Here is a 17,747-nt window from a genome sequence, read left to right as displayed (position 1 = left end):
TTAATGAGATTTTGCATGAATCGTGTCTTCCATCTCTGTCCTAAGAATCACTTCAGATCTTTACAGATACACGTACTTTAAAACATGAACGACGACATGTGTGAACAAAATAAAAACAGGAACAGAATACAAAAAATGCTAAGGACCTTGAAGTTTTTACATATAGCTAAATCAAGCAGCGCAAACCTTTAAAAGAAAAATCTAATGTTAGTGAACCATTGAATTAAACACTCCTTTTCAAAACAGCTAGTCTGCTATTTTGAGCCATTGATAAATGCAACATTTGGCCGTTGTGAAGGGTGCAGGTGGCTTGTCAGCGTGAGATGCAGGTGCTCTGGTTTTCATGTCAGTGAGCGATAACAACATGGCAGGGAAGTCTAGGACAGAGTGTCTTCTACCTGAGGAGTTTTTGCATTTGACGTTTTTGGGAGTGGTGGGTGATTTGGTGGGCGATACTTCAGCCTCTGCCTCGTCACTCTGGATCGGGTCGTTGTCGCTTTCCTCCCTCACTGAGCCATCTACAAAAAAAATCAGTCATAGGCATTACAGTTATCTATATGCATAACTTATCGAACACATGAAAGAACACAAAGCCACCATATTATGACAGTTTGCAGTCTGGATGTCAAAAGTACTGGTTCTTTGGTACCAAGGTGATCCTAAAATAAAATAAATTAAATAAAATATTAAATAAAATTAAAGTTGCCTTGTCAACTAGCTGAAAATTAAGTTTGAGTAATAAAATACCTACAACTAAAATCTAATAAAAAACAACTACATAGACATATTTAAAAAAAGAAAGATAAACTAATAAAAATGACAAAAACACATAAAAATACTATGAAAATGGAAACAGAAAATACAAAATATCTTATTGAAAATATTAACAAAAACAATGATATATTTTTTTATATCAATGATACTAAAATTACGCAAGGGTACATGCCATTGCTATAATTTAGTTTGTTTAATATTTATATCAAATTACAACAATGGCATGTACTTTTTTTTTTTTTTTACTTAAAAAAAAAAAATATTAAATATTTTTAAAATACTTTTTTATTTTATATATTATTATTAATAATATAATAATAATGGTATGGATTATAATATAATAATAATAATATGGATATTATTTTTTTAAATAAAGCACTGTGTTATTACTGTGTTTATGTTGTGTTATCGAAATTAGAGTCGAGAAATTTAAATTTTGGTCACACTTTAGATTAGGGTACAATTTTCACTATTGACTATGACTTTTGCTTCAATAAACTCCTAATTACTGCTTATTAATAGTGAGTAAGGTAGTTCAGTTTAAGTATGGGGTAGGATTAAAGGATGTAGAATATGGTCATGCAGAATAAGGCACTAATATGTGGTTTATAAGTACTAATAAACAGCTAATATCTTAGTAATATGCATGCTAATAAGCAACTAGTTAATAGAGAGAATTGGACCCTAAACTAAAGTGTTACCGAAATGTTACCAAATGTTTTACTGGTATTTTGCAGTATGACCTCACCCTGTTTGCACGGTGAAACCTCATCAGTCTTGTCCGTCTTGCCCTCGCTCTCGTCGGGAATCTTGCTGGAGACGGGGCTGGACACATAGAGCTTGTTGATGTCCAGAGTGGTCTTGCTGAAAGGGGACATGGATGAGTACATGCTTGCATAGCCATTGGGGGAACAGCTAAGGGCCGCCAGGTCCAGAGCCTTCCCACCGGTGATGATGGGGATGTTGAGGGACAGTTTGCGGCGCCGGTTGGGGGACGAGGTTTTGGTGATGGCCAGCGGGGGCGGGGAGGAGAACTTGCGGCTGGCACGGGGCGACTTAGGAGGCTCTCCGTAGAGAAGCTTGTTGTTCTGGCTGCTCGCGAAAAACAGCTCCAGGGATCTAGGTGTCAAAAAGAGCAGGAGGGAGGGTTGATTTAGTGATCATGTTGTCTTGATTTAAACCTCTTGAGGGTGTCACACACAGACGTGATTTCATATAAGAAATTTTAATTAAATTATTTTTTTTTTTAAAGAGATTAATACTTTTATTCAAGTTAAACTGATCAAAAGTCATAGTAAAGACATTTATAATGTTACTAAATAATTCTATTTCAAATAAATGCTGTTCTTTTGAACCTGAAAACAGTATCACAGTTTCCACAAATATATTAAGCAGCACAACTGTTTTCAACATTAAATGGGTACGGCAAAATGGGCTTTCAGTATAACTTGGCTGCCTATACAGTAGAAAGTCCTTTTTTTAGCCAAATACAGTAGGTAGGAAAACATCAATACCCATAATGCACTGGGCATGTTGCCATCCAATGCCACTCCCACCAGTCTGTTATGGATACGATTACCAGAGTCAAATACCACCTTGCTTTAGTAGGAAATACTTCTTAACAAACTTTTAGTCACAATGGTGTTGAATTGTATTGTTCCCAGATGCCAGAATTCAAGATTTCTCGGTCAGAGAACAAGTAAACATTGTTCATTTACATATACTGGCTGCCATCACAGCCATTTAAAATATATTAAAATAGAAAACAGTTATTTTAAATTTCACATTATAAATGTTTTGACTGTATTTTCTGGCCAAATAAATTCACTCTTGGTTATTAGCATAAGAGATCTTACCGACCCCAAACTTTTGAACAGTAGAGCAAGTAATTTTTTAAATGCTAAAATACTTTCTCATTTCCCAGTATAATGTGCAGAGAGACAACTATAAGGAATTCCCTGAAATAAAACATTCATTAAATAATAACAGTAAAATATCACAAAAACTTAGAATTATAATAAAATAAATAAACATAAATGATTTGCTCAGATGATTGGTTGAGTGAATTATTATTCAATATAAATGAACCTCGCAGAGCTGTTTATTTGAGGCTAATTCCATGCATTTAGTTTGGGGTCTGGGATAACTGTCTAACTCACCAATGAGAACCTATATGAAAACCTTCCTTATTTTCAGTTTAATGTCACTACAGTCCCAGAAATTACATGTTTCACCTTTAAACAAGCACAGATTCAGAAAACCACCATGGGCACATCACAAGCCTAAAAAAAAACAACAGTTACGTATTAGCCTCTCGTTGCAGCTCATGATTTAGCGGATAATGGCTTCCCAATGCCGCGTGGTGTGCTCAGGGTGTATGCGCTGACAGAGAAAAGCGTCTCTGCGGAGCATAAACAGCCTACTCTTCACATCTCTCTATAAGGATGGAGAGCGTTGCAGAGAAGCTTTCCCACACATCGAGCCACCCCTACACGTCATGCCTGCACAGAAATAACCCCTCTTATGACAGTCTGGGTGAGCGCTGAAGCTGAGGCAGGGCAGCTGAGCGGGGGAGGCCATGCAGTCTGCCCAGGGGAGAGTGGGTGTGTGGGAGGTCCCCGGCTCGTACCCATGTGCCTGGATCTCCGTCTCCGGAGCCAACAGGAGGAGGAGACGCAGAAAGCAAGACAGAGAGACCAAAATAAAGCGTGCGTGCTCGCGCGCGCGCGCGCGAGAGAGAGAGAGAGAGAGAGAGAGAGAGAGAGAGAGGCTGCAAAACGTGCACACTAAATATTTGATCTCGCAGATGCGGCACGGGTGGAGGGTGGGGTCCTGCAGCAGAGTGGCCGGTTGCTAAGGTGATGGCGACAAGAGCCCCGCTGAGACGCTTCAGTCAGGCAGGCTTGCGGGGCGATGAAGCAGGGCCCAATTACTGCCGTTTCCAGCAGAACACACACATACATTGAGCGGGGCGACACACATTAGTGTGACCTCTCGCAAGCCTTTAGCAACTCCGGCACATCTCACTCCCTTCCCCTTTGGCTTTCTCTCCATCTCGCTCTCTTTTATCTCGTTTTATCCCATACGCACGCAGACGCTCGCTCACTCTCACTATAGGGTGACAAACACTGGTGTGACCTCTCTCCGGTCTCACCGATAAAAAAAAATTCTGCTCATTCTCTCTCACACGAGAACACACACCCGGCAAAGTAAAGGCCCACTGCTGAACTGATGGCTTCCTGCATGTGCATTTACTGTATATATGTAACAAGGCCAGCTAGTAAAGAGCAGTGCAGGACAAGTAAACCTCACTCCCCTGGCCTCAAGTTAGTAAAACATTTTTTTTTAGTAAAGAATCAGCAAGATTCTACAGTAAATTCTAAGTAAATTATTCAGCAAGAATGCATTAAATTGATCAGTGACAGTAAACAAAATTTGTAATGTTACAACAGATTTCTATTTCTAAATGCAGACATTTTTATTCATCAAATAATCTTGAAATAAGCATCATGGTTTCTGTCACTAATGTATCGTCTTGTCTTTGAGTGAGCGTGCGGCTTCGAGTTCGCTCGGGCCGTGTTCTCACTCGTCCGCATGCTTTTGTTGTATGTGCGAATCGTGGTCCCGCCACTCCTGTCTAGCTTTGTTGCAGTTCAGTGCCGGGGTTGGGACATTCATGCTCCATGTTTTGTGTAGCACACAGGCCACGGCTCATGTTTATCATGTCTGCTTTCGTGTTGTTTTGTTCGGTGTAGCACGCGGCTTGTGTTTTTTATAAGCCGCATACTTTCATGTTGTCATGTTTTGTGTGGACACGCAGTCACTGAGAGCTCTGTCGTTTTCTGTGAGCACATGGCTTTGTTTTGGTCTGTTGTCTATTGTCTTCCACAAAAATATTAAGTAGCACTATTGTTTCCAGCATTGATGATAATAAGCAATGTTTCTTGAGCACGAAATCAGCATATTAGAATGATTTCATGTGACACTGAAGACTGGAGTAATGATGCTGAAAATTCAGCTTTGCCATCATAGGAATAAATTACATCTTATAATATATTAGAATAGAAAACATTGAAATAATATTTCACAATATTAGTGATTTTTCTGTATTTTTGATCAAGTACTGTAAACACAGCCTTTGAAAGCATAAGCGACTTCTTTAAAAAACATAAAAAAATCGTACCAACCTCAAACTTTTAAATGTTAGTGTATTTTTTAGTTTGGATATATTTAGTGCTGATGCTTTAATTAGCATACTGTATAACACCTTTTGTAAAAGCTGTGTCTTTAAATTCAACCCTTTTAAAGCACTAGTAATACAGCCAAACACATTCAAACAGATGTCTTTGCCCATTGCATTGGGCTGCTTTTTGAGCATCACAATATGTTTTTAATGGTGCAGTCCGCAATTTTGTATTTATGTTGTGCTGGCCAATAAGGCAGTTATCTTGGAAACTTTGCAAATGTTTTCAGTCATCAAAAAAAAAAAAAAAATGCAATCATGTGATCTAAAAATGGTAGTCCCCATTAGACAACATAATTCATGTAAACTAGAACAACTACAACAAAAATCTTGAGTGAACATGATCTAAACATTTTTCAGCCTTTTTTAATGAGTAAACTCATTAAGCAAGAATGCCGTAAACATGATCTGAACATAACCCAAAACCATCCTAATTAAAAAGGGCTTCCTTGAGACTGATTAGTTGATTAGTTGTCTTAAACTTTTATCAAATGCCATGCTGCTTTAGTCAGTCGGCTTTATTCTAACATTATGGCCGGGTTTCATAGACAAGGCTTAAGCCGGGTGCACACTGTGCGATTTTGGGCGCGATTTGGCCGTCTGAGACAAATTTTGCAAATCCTAAAAGATTCCTCTGATCCTAGGCTAAAATCTGAAGTCTTTGATCGTAAGTTTGACATGTTCATTGACAGCCGATTAATGACCGTTGCGATTAAATTTTTACCTCCGACGAAATTTTGGCCGTGTCAGAAGATTTGACTCACGGTCCTGCAGTGACTTCTCCTACGACGACCGTCAAATTGTCCTTGTTTTTTAAGACAAGCCATGACCAAAATTAACGTTAGAGATTTCTTTGTAGCCACCATTTCAATCCCGCGTGTAATGCAGCTCACATCACCGAACGCGTCATTGATTGATGATGTAAAACTCTGGACAAGTTTTCTTGCGTGCGTCCGTTTTTAACGCGTCTTGACTGCTGTACAGTCTGACATTACTGACAACTGAGATCTTACAGTGGGACATAGCTTACAGTGATGATCATGTTCGTACAGTCTGACAAGCAAGGACTATTATAAATCGCACAGTGTGCACCTGGCTTTAGATTAAGCCAGGATTAGCCCATAGTTCAATTAGGACATTTAAGTAACTTTTATAAAAGTGCCTTCGAAAAAAATAATAACTGGTGCATCTTGAGACAAAACAACGGCACTGACATATTTTAAGATATGTCAGTGCAAGTTGCTTTCAGTTAAAACAGCTCAAACATGCATTTTAGTCTGGGACTAGGCTTAAGCCTTGTCTATGAAACCGGCCATATAAATATTAGGTTTTTAAGCTCAACTTAATCAGTATTCTGTGCTGAAAACAACACTATTGCCATGCCCTGCTATGTGCATGAGAGCAGTTTTCATTTGACATCTCTGTGTGGGCTAAGATGATTACACTCCCCATTTACCACAATAACCTCTGTGATCTCTTCTTCTGTATTCCAAAAAAACAAGTTCTGTGGCTCACCGGGCTGGTATGGCGCTGATGGGCCTCTTGTATATGGTGATGAGTTTGTCAAGGACTACTTCTGCGCTGGTGAACACGCGGTAGGAGTGCAGGAAGGTGTTGAGGAAGTCGATGGAGAGGAAGCGTAGGTCGGTCAACCTCTCCAGCAGGCGTTCCACACTGGCGTAGCGGATCTGCAACACTTTGCACGAGTTCATCATCTTACTAAAGCGGATGTCCACATCATCACAGTACAGACTGGCATCAGACCTAAACATGTGACACAGGAAATCAGATGTGATTTACACATTTACAAATAATAACTTTATGTTTTTCATAATCATTATTGAAAGAAAAATGACAGCAACACTTGAAAACTCATCAAATATATATATATGGCTTAAAAAAGACAGGTCTTTAGTGATATACTGATACATATATTTAACTGAGCAAGTAGAATGAAACAAGTTAAACAATTAAATATATATTTTAATGTAATGCAAATAAATAAATGTGTTATGTGCAATATTTGCTATAATTGCAATTACATATTTTTACACACATATGTATATTACACACTGTATATATACACATACAAATATGTAAAGAGCAGGGTTGGCCTAAGGCAGATATAATGCTGATTTTTTAAATGCAATTATAAAGTATTATAAAGTATTATAAAGTGTATATATATATATATATATATATGTGTGTGTGTGTGTGTATACACCACTAGCAAAAATATTTAGTAATTTTGTAATGTTGTGTGCAGCCTGGTAAAGGTGGAACATGCTCATATATTAACCCTCACAAAATGTGTCAAGTGCAAATCAAATAAGTTGATTGATGACTGTGAATAAAAACCAGGCCAATATTCTTTATGCAGAAACATTTCTGCATTGGAATAACATAGCAACATCCAGTGTAAGTGCTTACTTGATCATCTGTGGCACAGTGACTTTAGAGTTCTCCTCAAAGGCATTCATCATCAGCCCATTACAACGAATATTATCTATGCACTGTAGTACAGAGTGAGAAAGAGAGAGAGAAAAAGAGCATAAAGACAGTATTTGAAGCACAGAAGGTGAGTAAGAGGCGAAGGTCTTGCCCAGGGCTGTGTGGATCACTCAGTGCTATCTGATGTGAGCAGACATGCCTGGCTGATGTCACTGGTCCAGGCTGACTTCTCTTGCCGCGAGGAGGCCACCAGGATGATGGTGAAGGACTGGCTGTCTTTGGGCTCCACCACAATCTTAAAATCCAGGTGCTCCATGTCCTGACCGCTCTTGTCTGACTTGGCTGAAGAGAAAGAGAAAACATAGCGATCCTCTGAAATAAATCTAGTGGAGGTCTGTTGTGATTAGATTTGCGGTCAGATCTACTTCAATAACATGCCAGTATCAGTGGCGACTGATGCTTCTCAAAAGTGGGTAATAGAGATGTCTATATTATCTGTGGCAAAAACACAGATCTATTGTTTTACTTGACTTTATTATTGCAGATATTTAAGGGATGTTATAAATAAATCAAGAGTTTTGATACGTACACTCCTCATCGGTGCCCTCTGGTTCCTCTATCAGTGTGCAGTCGATGAGCGACATCACTCCGTTCTGCCATCCAGACACAAGCAACAGTCAGACATGCTCTGAGAATCTATCCAATAGTGATTACTGTAAAAATCTTCTTTAATTTCCCCAAAGACCAGGAACAATACTGGATTATTGAATGTGGTAAAATTACAGTCAGCTGAAGGTGGTAATCACCATTTTCCAGGAACAACATAACATTTTACTCGTTTAATAAGCGGCTTGATACATTAAAAAAATAACCTCTTAGAAATTAAGGAATTATGTAAATAATATTTCTATATTTGTTCAGTTTTTTTTTTGTTCTGTTTTGAAAAACAACGTTTTCTGCATTAATTGTCACTATAAATAGTTGAAAGTAGATTTCATGTTTTTTATTACACTGGGCAAACCTGCTAGGTTGTGACAGCAGTTTTAATGTGATACCATAAAGTACTGAAGTACATGATGTATAGATCAAATGAAGGAAAATATTTAAAAAAGGTTACATTTTAAAAGTTGATAATTTTCTGGTATATGTTACAGGATGAGGATGAAGACTGGATACAAATATAAAGATGATTTAATAAAACAAAAAGGCTGACAGGCATAACAGTGTGCATAGCATAGCATACACAAACAACAACTGACAACCAAAGACTGAAAACAGAGGAACTAAACACACAGAGATGATGAAATGAATGCGAACAGGTGTGATGATTAGATGAGTGTGTGCAGGTTTGAGCCAAGAGGGATTATGGGAAATGTAGTGTGAGGCGACTGGTCTGGTGACTGAGGATTGTGAGGATTGTGTGATTAAAAAAAAAAGTATAATAATAATAATAATTTGTTATTATTATATTATATTTTGCAAAATCAAGTGCACTAAAAATCTAACAATTCTAACAAAAGTAAAAAAAGAAGAAAAAAGAATGAAAACAATGACAAATCTGTCCTACCATATGTATATATCTTCATACCATTTCAGTCTGAAATGTACTTTTCACCCAAAAATGAAAATGTTGTCATCAGTTACTCACCTTCATGTTGTTCCAAACCTGTATGAGTTTCTTTCTTCTGTTGAACACAAAAGAAGATATTTGTAATAATGTCGGTAACCAGACAGTTGATGGACCCCACTGACTTCCACAGTAGGAAAAAAATACTATGGAAGTCAATGGCTACTGTCAACTGTCTGGTTACCGACATTCTTCAAAATATCTTCTTTTGTGTTCAACAGAAGAAAGGAATTCATACAGGTTTAGAACAACTTAAGGGTGAGTAAATGATGACAGAATTTAAATTTTTGGGTGAAATATCCCTTTAAGGCTTTTCACACTGCGTTTAACCCCAGGTTATCATCATTCTTTTAACCCAGAGTAGACAAATGTTTCACACAGGGTTAGGGCCACTTTTTACCTGGGGTTATGAAACAAGGTTAGCACTTCTTTTGCATTGCATTGCCAAACTTGTACAAACTATCGCGTGCCTCAAATTCACATGCTTTGTACAGTCATGGAAACACTGTGTGTTGTATAAACAGTATATTTTAGCATTTGAGGGGGAAAATGTTAAATGGTGATTTAAGAAAACCTCTCAATTCAAGTGAAGAGGAGACCATTTAACTCTTACCATTATAGCTTGAAAAGTCTATTCTGGACACTTGACAGTGCAGTTTGGCATTATATAACATGAGTATGCGCAATGCCAGAGCCTTTATGTAAACAGGTTGTGTGCTGCGTTCGTCCAATCAATGACACTGACACCGCAGAGAACATTAACGCGGGGTTTAGGAATGTACAGTGTGAAACGTGAGGAAAGATAACCCAGGATTCAAGTGTGAAAAGCCCTTTTGAGAATGTGTACGTAGTGCACGAGGCTTCACCTTGGTGAGGTGTAGTTTTCCTCCAGAGCCTCTAGTGCAGATGATCAGATGTTTGGAGAAGAGGAAACACTGCCTCTCTCCCTCCTTCTTTAGAGACAGAGAGCCCAGTCGGCCACGGGTGATCTTGCCCTTCTCACTCATGGGCACTTGTATCAGAGATCCTGAAAAACATGCATGCGTTAGCGCTGCAGGTAAAGCAAGGAAACGGAGAGCAGACAAATACTTAGCCAGCACAAGGGGAAAGACTGGATTGACATATGTTCTTCTCAGATTCTTCTCAGTTTCCTCGTGTCTTCGTATCCTGCAGCGTATCAGTGACATTTCCGATCCTGGGCTCAACGCCAGGTTTCACTGGTAAAAGAGTGATTACACTTGGAAATGAAAGAGTTGGTCTGGTCTTTGAACACACTGTGCTCTACGCAGACTAGCAGGTTTAGGGCACCCAATCCTTTGAGTTAACGATTCGCTTTGTGCTGGCAGGGAAAAGAGGGCAGCCTAGAAAAGCCTTGGAGTGGGAAGGGGAGAAGAGGGAGGTGGGGGGCTTGACAATAAGAGGTGACAAGAGTGACAGTTTGAAGAAAAGAACAGAAGGAAAGGAGAATCCAACCGTCTTCTTATCAGGGATCAGTGGCCCCTTTCTGAAGAGCACGATTTATGTGTGTGTGTGTGTGTGTTGGGAGTTCACCTTGTCTGACAAAGGTCTGGCTGGTGTCTAAGAGAATCTCACAGCCCTCCACGATCATACGCTCGATAGCGAGGTTCTTCCTAATGTTCTCCGTCTCGCTCACCTCATCGTGCATGATTCTGTGGAGGTACATCGAATTTTAGTTAGTTTGGGAATTATGAAGAGGCAAAGAACAGTTTTGTGTCGTGATCTTTGCCTTCACATCATGCATTAAAATAGTGTAATACACACCTAGCTATGGATTATCCTTTACATATATTATACTAATACATTTTCACTATTTTCATAACATTTTATTAATTTGTATATTACATATTTTAAAACTTATTATATTCATATATTTGAAACACTTAATGACTAACTAAAATCAAATAAAAATGGCCACAAATTAATTTTAGAGTTCATTTAGAATTTTAGGTTGAGGAGATTCCCCCCTTCTATGTAAAGGGAAAAGCACTATACAAATGTATATAAATAAATGCAGCGAAAAGCACTATATAAATGTAATGAATTATTATTTTATTATTAGATAATACTAGCAAAAACACTAGATGGTAAATTTAATAAAAATCTGCTATTTCAATTTAAGACACTAAGGGCCAGATTTACTGACAGCTTGCACCAGCGCAAACCCTCTTTTGGCGTTAAAAAACTACTGTCAGGATTTACTAAAGACACACAGAGTAAAACTAGTGCTGAAAAGGCGTGGACGGTTATTGTTGCGAGTAGAGTATTTAAATGAATCTGTACTCGTCAATCTACTGGTTGCGCCATTATTTACCGGCATGTCTTAAACCAGACACTAATTTGCGTTGCTCTTATTGGATTGTGTTGGTCATTATGGAAATTATCCGGCTGCGTCTGAGTTCTTTAATTTGCGTGTCGTCGATAGGTCACTTGATACTTAAAAGTGTGTGGTACTTATTAAGTGAAGTATGCAATTTCTGCAGCACCAAATATAATTTGCGAAAACTTTTTCCAACAGACAAATACTGTAGTCCTGTTTCAAACTGACGCCTTTGTATTACGTTCAGCCCAGCCGGGCCACGCAAACAATCCGACTGTAGTTCCAGTCGCTGCTAATGGTGTTGCAGAAATTACACTCTTCACTTAAGATATAGCAGTTGATTTTTACGACCTGCGAGTAGAAATTATGTAGAGATGTTGACACATGGTCATGCATGGGTGTGCTGGAGGCACAATTTGATGCACTGTACCTGGAAAGCTCCTCCAGCTTTGACTTGGCGTAATCCAAGCTGTTTCTCTCCACATGCTCATGCGGTGTATGCGCTAACAGCTCGTGGAGGGTCAGTATGTAACGAGGAATCTGCCAGACAAAAGCACAAGTCATAATGTCAGACAGGAGGGAAGTTTTCCATTCTTTTTTTCTGCCTTCTGCTGCAAACACACTCATATCCACACTTAGTCATGTGCAAGCATGGAAATCCAAACAAAACTTTAATAACTGTGTGCACTGTATTCTTGCAGAGGAGGCTTAGAGGGGACCGCTATCACTCATCAGCACATTTATTACCAACGCTGCAAAGCCCAAAGTTGACCTTGCTAGACTAGACCAAATGAAAACTGCTTACAGTACAAGAAAAAAGCCATTATGGTCCAAAATACACTACAGAACCCTACTTTAAGGGAATAAAAAAAGCACACGAGGACCTGCCAAGTGCTTCTACGCAGTACGCTATTAGAGCTTGTGATTTATAACATGATAACTAGAACAAATAAGAGCGTGAATGGAAGATTATGGTCACCTGGAACATTGGGTATGTGAGGAACGTCTCCAGCGTGCGTTCTTCACAGTCAGGCTTGGCTTCATACTGTTTAAGCAGCTTGTCGAAGTCTCGGTTCTGCTTGCAGTGGGCCAAGATCTGCAAACTGTACTGGTGATTACGCACAAACTCCTGGTAGATGTTGAGCATGGGCAACAGGATGTCAAATAGGTCGGCTGAAGGACAGGGAGGAAGATCAAAATCAGTGTGACTGGGGTCTCAGGTCTGCAGAACCTTTTACAAAAGCTAGCTTGCAATATGTGTAGTCTACAAAATGTTCTTTGTTGTTGGTTGCCAACCGCTCTGGCAGTGCACTCACCCAAGACTAATGTTGGCCAGCTTGCTATTCGAGCTTTCAACCCTTGGTAGAATATCTGATGCAGAAACATTATGGTTTCACTGCAGAAATAAACAGCACATGTAAGCATTTCATTGTTCAATCTATTTCATAGTTAAGAAGACTTTTTGTTTATGTTTGGTTTAAATATCAACTTCAGACATACAGTATACAGCCGTGGCCAAAAGTATTGGTAGTGACTTCACAAAGTTTTATTCAGATTTCAGATTTTTTCCCCCCACTTTTCTATGGTAAACTGAAAAAAACTATAAGCATGTCATAAGTTTTAAAGGCTTTTAATGCCAAAACATTCAATACATGCAAAGAGTCATTATTTACAGTGTTGACCCTTCTTCTTCATAACCTGACTGATGGCAATTCATTATTTTCTTATTAGCGCTTTAGAGTTGATCACAATTTGAGGGCGTCTGCTTGTCCACTTGCCCTATGAGGACTGACACAGGTTCGATCCGGGGAGTTGTCTGGCCACGGATACAAAATTTCAACGTAAATATCTCAGAGCCACTTTATTATTACTCTTGTCTTGTGGCATGGTGCTCTATCATGCTGGAAAATGCAGTTGCTTTTGCACTCTGTGATGTCCTGAAGCCTTCTTGATCCGGTAAATGATTTTTTCAGGTGCAATATTCTTTGCAGCAATTCCCTTGCAATTTAATGCATCCTTGCTAAATAAAACTATTAATTTCTTTCAAAAAAAGACTTCTTAATGGCCCCAAACTTTTGAATAGTAGTTTAATCTGATATCTATAAAATCAATAAAATCTATAAAAATCAATGTGGATTCCATAGCTCAGATAATTTGATCTAGGAAGAATTTGATTTCAAACTTTAGTAAATCTGTCTAAATATGAGCTCACTGTGAGACATTGCTGAGATCTCTTCTAAAACGCTATAGGATATACAGATAAGATTACTGGGGGCTTTTTTACAGGAAAAACATCTGAAAAGTAGGAGACTTAAGAAAACATCCAAATTTGCTAATCTCATTTCTGTTGAGGAGAAACAGTTCAGATTTTTAAAGAGATCTCATTTTCTTTCCTCTGGGCATGCAAATCATGCTAAAACATTTAGCTGAAACTGGTGTTTACCTGTTTAGGAATATGCTGCTGACATCATCATGGGTTATGGGTGGTTTCTTGGAACTGGCAGCCATGCGAAGCGGTCTCAAGAAGTTGTTGACAAGGATGTGGAGCTGTTGGACGTACTCGGCCTCTGCCTCCAGCATGCTAAAGACAACCTGGTTCCTCTTCCTCATGCTCTCCGCATGTGGAGAACGGATGTAGTCCTGAATGATGGTCTTCCACTTTCGCCGACACATCCAGCCCCTCAGGAAGCTTTGCACCTGGAGCAGCAGCAATGAAGAGACAAAATCAGAATCAGACAATAGAATCAATAGATCTGAACTGTGTATACATGGACAACACTTTAAATATATCTTGCCAAATCATTAACCAATAATCATCGGTAACACTTTACAATTAGGTTCATTAGTTAACCTTAGTTAACTACCTTAATTAGTATGAACTACGAATGAACAATACTTCTACAGCATTTATTAATCTTGGTTCATATTAATTCCAACATTTACTAATACATCATTAAAATCAAAGGTTGTACAGTATCAAGTTTGAGAGATGGCGTCCAGACAAATCTCGCGAGAATCACGACTTGCTTTACGGCACGACGTCACATACATCAACAACATATGAAGCAGCCTCTATGGAAGACACTAGCACGCGTTTCAGACGTGAATCATGGCAGAGTCGACGAAGAAATTTAGAAATTTGGTATTTACGACAGTAACGTTAAATACAAGTACTCCACAGCGACTCTAGGGGTCGCTGTTTGTGCCTTTAACAAACTCAGTTTTAAATCAGTCACTTATGAGGTTCTATGATGGTTAGGATGCCACCTATATAGGCAGCTCACAAGATTTGGGAACAGAATTATTGTGTGTTTTGAAAACCAGTCCTACTTTCTTGATTTTCTTGATCTCAGAATCATCATCACTAGGTGCAGTGGTGGGATTCGACTGAATCTTCTCATTGTCTTTGAGCATTCCTGCAATCTGTAACAAAACAGCAATAAAAATGGCAGTCAACTCTTCCATTGTAAAAAAGTTTCTTCCCTCACTGTTTCCCAGCATGCTGACAAAGTGATTCAGGGCAAATCAGTGCCAGCACAGTGTGGCACAAATGCTCACCCTATCAAAGCTCTCGGATGCCACTCACACTGGGTGATTTCTGATGATTAGGGTGCACAAACTTTCACATTATTACATGGCACTGCAATTTAATAGGGATTCGTTGGGGACACAAAAGAGGTGGGAGCTGGCCAGCACAGTCTGAAGGGGAGTGCTCCATTTACTGGACGCGGGCTGAAAGAGTGTATTATGCTGCGGACCAAGGATGCGACGCACACAACACATCTGGGGTCATGCATATTCAGCACACCATTTCATACACCCAGCTCCATTTGCACTTTAAAGTAAAATGACTATTTGATCTGGCTGATGAAGAATACAGCAGGGATCATAGTTCTCCTGGAGAGCCGTTTTTTATGAGCTGAGATGCAAAGTGAAGTGCAAAGTAGTCTGGAGAAAGCTCTTGAAAACCAAATGCTTCTCACACCACTTTTCATTCTCTCTACCATTTTCCTTTTCAGAAAAGCAATGAGCATGTAATATAGGTCACGAGGATAGACTAGTCATGCGACAACTGACTACTAGTTGATAAGTGTGACAGACTAGTTTTTTCATATATTATATTATTTATATATTTTTTCATTTTAATATATTTACAGTAAATTCTAGTTCTGCATACTAACTGATCGATGTCTGAACTTTGCACACTGTTAGTCAATTAACCTGTTAGCTTAGCTTATAATCTTCAATCGTACATTTTTATATGCATTCTATGTTTCTGTTTGATCAGGCATTACAAAAGGCAACCCCACACTTAAAGAATGTTGGTAATTTTTACAGAAAAAAAATGCTACAGTAAAAACCTGTTAACCTTAATCGTATGTTACTTTATCATACAAACTGAAAATTTAAATGGGTTAACACTGCATTATATGTAATTTTACTGAAATATTATGTAAAAATGTGTGGGTTTTGGACATTATTTTAGTCTCATGTGTGTTACCCTGATGGTATTTTGTCTGTATATTTATGTTTGTGTCTTATGTGCAGTCCATTAACAATGAACTCTGATTCATCATGTGATTTGTATTGTGCCACCTGTATTATTATGGTGGTTATCAGTATATTTTAAGGTAAAAGGCAGATTTTGGTAGTTCAAGACTATTATATTAATTTTAAATCACTTGAATGATGAAATCTACGGTTATAAGTCATAAAATATACAGGCAGCAATATGCTATCCTGTAATACCTGAAACACTGTTAATGTATTTTTTATAGTGAGTTTCTGGCAACCACAGCCTCTGTTTTTGTTACAATATATCCTCTATAAAAAACTATTGGCTATTTTTTATTATTATTTTAGTTTGCTTTAATTTAGTGATAAAAAAAATTAGTTTCAGTTTTTTTTTCCCCGTTATACTATTTTTTTTAAAATTTCACTTAAAGAAAATATTTTTATTTTATTTTTTTTAATTGTAATTTTTAGTAATGATGATAACGCTGGCAATAACCCCTGCATTCTGTTGTGCAAACACATCTTATGTAAACGTCCCCTTTGAAACGTGTTCAGAGACCAGACTATTTATACAGGGCTTCCTTAGGCAAACTAGTTAACTAGCTGTTCAGGAAATGCATCGACTAGCTGATGTAGAAAATATGTAGTTTTGCACATATTTTACACTTTTCCCACAACTTTTTCAGCTCTGAGAGGCAGAATCATCTTGATACAGTATGCAATAAAATTGCTGATATATTCGACTGGATTTTGGCATGTTCACTATAGATAAACAATCCCTAGAGCACTTTGAATTACAAATTTTACCTCTGATTTTAGACGTTCAATCTCAATCTCCCCATCTTCTATCTGTTGTCGAAGTTGCTTAGCAACTGTTTTCTCGGTCTCCACGATTTGGAGTAGATGGAGGTACTTCTGCATGAGCGTTTCATGCTCGGTGGCCAGGTTTCTGTAGCTGCACACAGAACACACACACACATATAAATACAAACGCACACATACACAACCATCCACAAAGGCATTCAGGACACAAATACAAACATGAGTGCGCACACACTCCACACAATGAGGAACATCACGTTACACTAGAAATAAAGCTCATTAGCAGAGGCACAGTGTTAACACGTAACCCCATAAGCACACACTTTATCAGAGCAAACTGTGAATGCTCAAATTCAACAATTAAACAGAATTGTTGGAGCAGCGCTTATCTCAAAACAGCAAGCAAATCCAGACGCCTTCATGTTTATGCACACAGATTTAGAACCGCTGCAGGGCATCCAGAGATAAACAGCCAAAATAGTCCTCCAGTACAGACTGAGACCAGAACGCCCTCACTGCAAACACAAGACCCGCTCTTCTTCAAAATAAACTAGACCTGCTGATATGAAAGAGAGTCTTCTGAGTGTTTGATATCCGCAAAACTTGTGTGTGAAGCTGTTGGGGTTTAAATGAGTTTTTTGATACTTAATTGATGTAATAACCCAATGCATGAACCAAACAAGCCAAACATACAGTACCATTCAAAAGTTTAGGCTTTATAAAAAAAAATTAAAGTCTCTTATGTTCACTAATGGTTGCATTTTTTTTTAAATCAAAAATACTGAGAAATATAGACATTGAAATATTGAGAAATAACTATTTTGAGAAATAAAATGTTCTATTTTAATATGTTTTAAATAGCAATTTATGCCTGTGATGTCCAAACTGAATTGTCAGTGTCACAATTTCACAGTTTGGCAATTTCATATTTCTTTTCTGTTTTTCACAAAGGCAGGGTGTGTTTTTAGTGATAGTTC

General features: G+C 38.3%; 1 protein-coding gene across 1 annotated transcript in view; it reads right to left on the bottom strand.

Moving 5' to 3' along the window:
• The window catches only part of rasgrf1 (Ras protein specific guanine nucleotide releasing factor 1), a 41,057-nt gene that overhangs the window by 11,443 nt on the left and 11,867 nt on the right, over positions 1–17,747 (bottom strand). The window contains exons 3-16 of the mRNA XM_084124897.1: positions 16,756–16,903; positions 14,764–14,856; positions 13,877–14,130; positions 12,750–12,829; positions 12,413–12,606; positions 11,864–11,973; positions 10,647–10,765; positions 9,962–10,122; positions 8,058–8,121; positions 7,668–7,810; positions 7,448–7,530; positions 6,533–6,781; positions 1,523–1,893; positions 399–518 (exon numbers count right to left, since the gene is read on the bottom strand). Of these exons, the coding sequence (XP_083981023.1) occupies positions 399–518; positions 1,523–1,893; positions 6,533–6,781; positions 7,448–7,530; positions 7,668–7,810; positions 8,058–8,121; positions 9,962–10,122; positions 10,647–10,765; positions 11,864–11,973; positions 12,413–12,606; positions 12,750–12,829; positions 13,877–14,130; positions 14,764–14,856; positions 16,756–16,903 (2,189 nt within the window). The remainder of the gene's footprint in view (positions 1–398; positions 519–1,522; positions 1,894–6,532; positions 6,782–7,447; positions 7,531–7,667; positions 7,811–8,057; positions 8,122–9,961; positions 10,123–10,646; positions 10,766–11,863; positions 11,974–12,412; positions 12,607–12,749; positions 12,830–13,876; positions 14,131–14,763; positions 14,857–16,755; positions 16,904–17,747) is intronic.

Source organism: Abramis brama, assembly GCF_963993115.1.
Source record: "Abramis brama genome assembly, chromosome: 9".
NCBI classification, from domain to species: domain Eukaryota; kingdom Metazoa; phylum Chordata; class Actinopteri; order Cypriniformes; family Leuciscidae; genus Abramis; species Abramis brama.
This window is presented reverse-complemented; position numbering and strand designations above follow the sequence as displayed.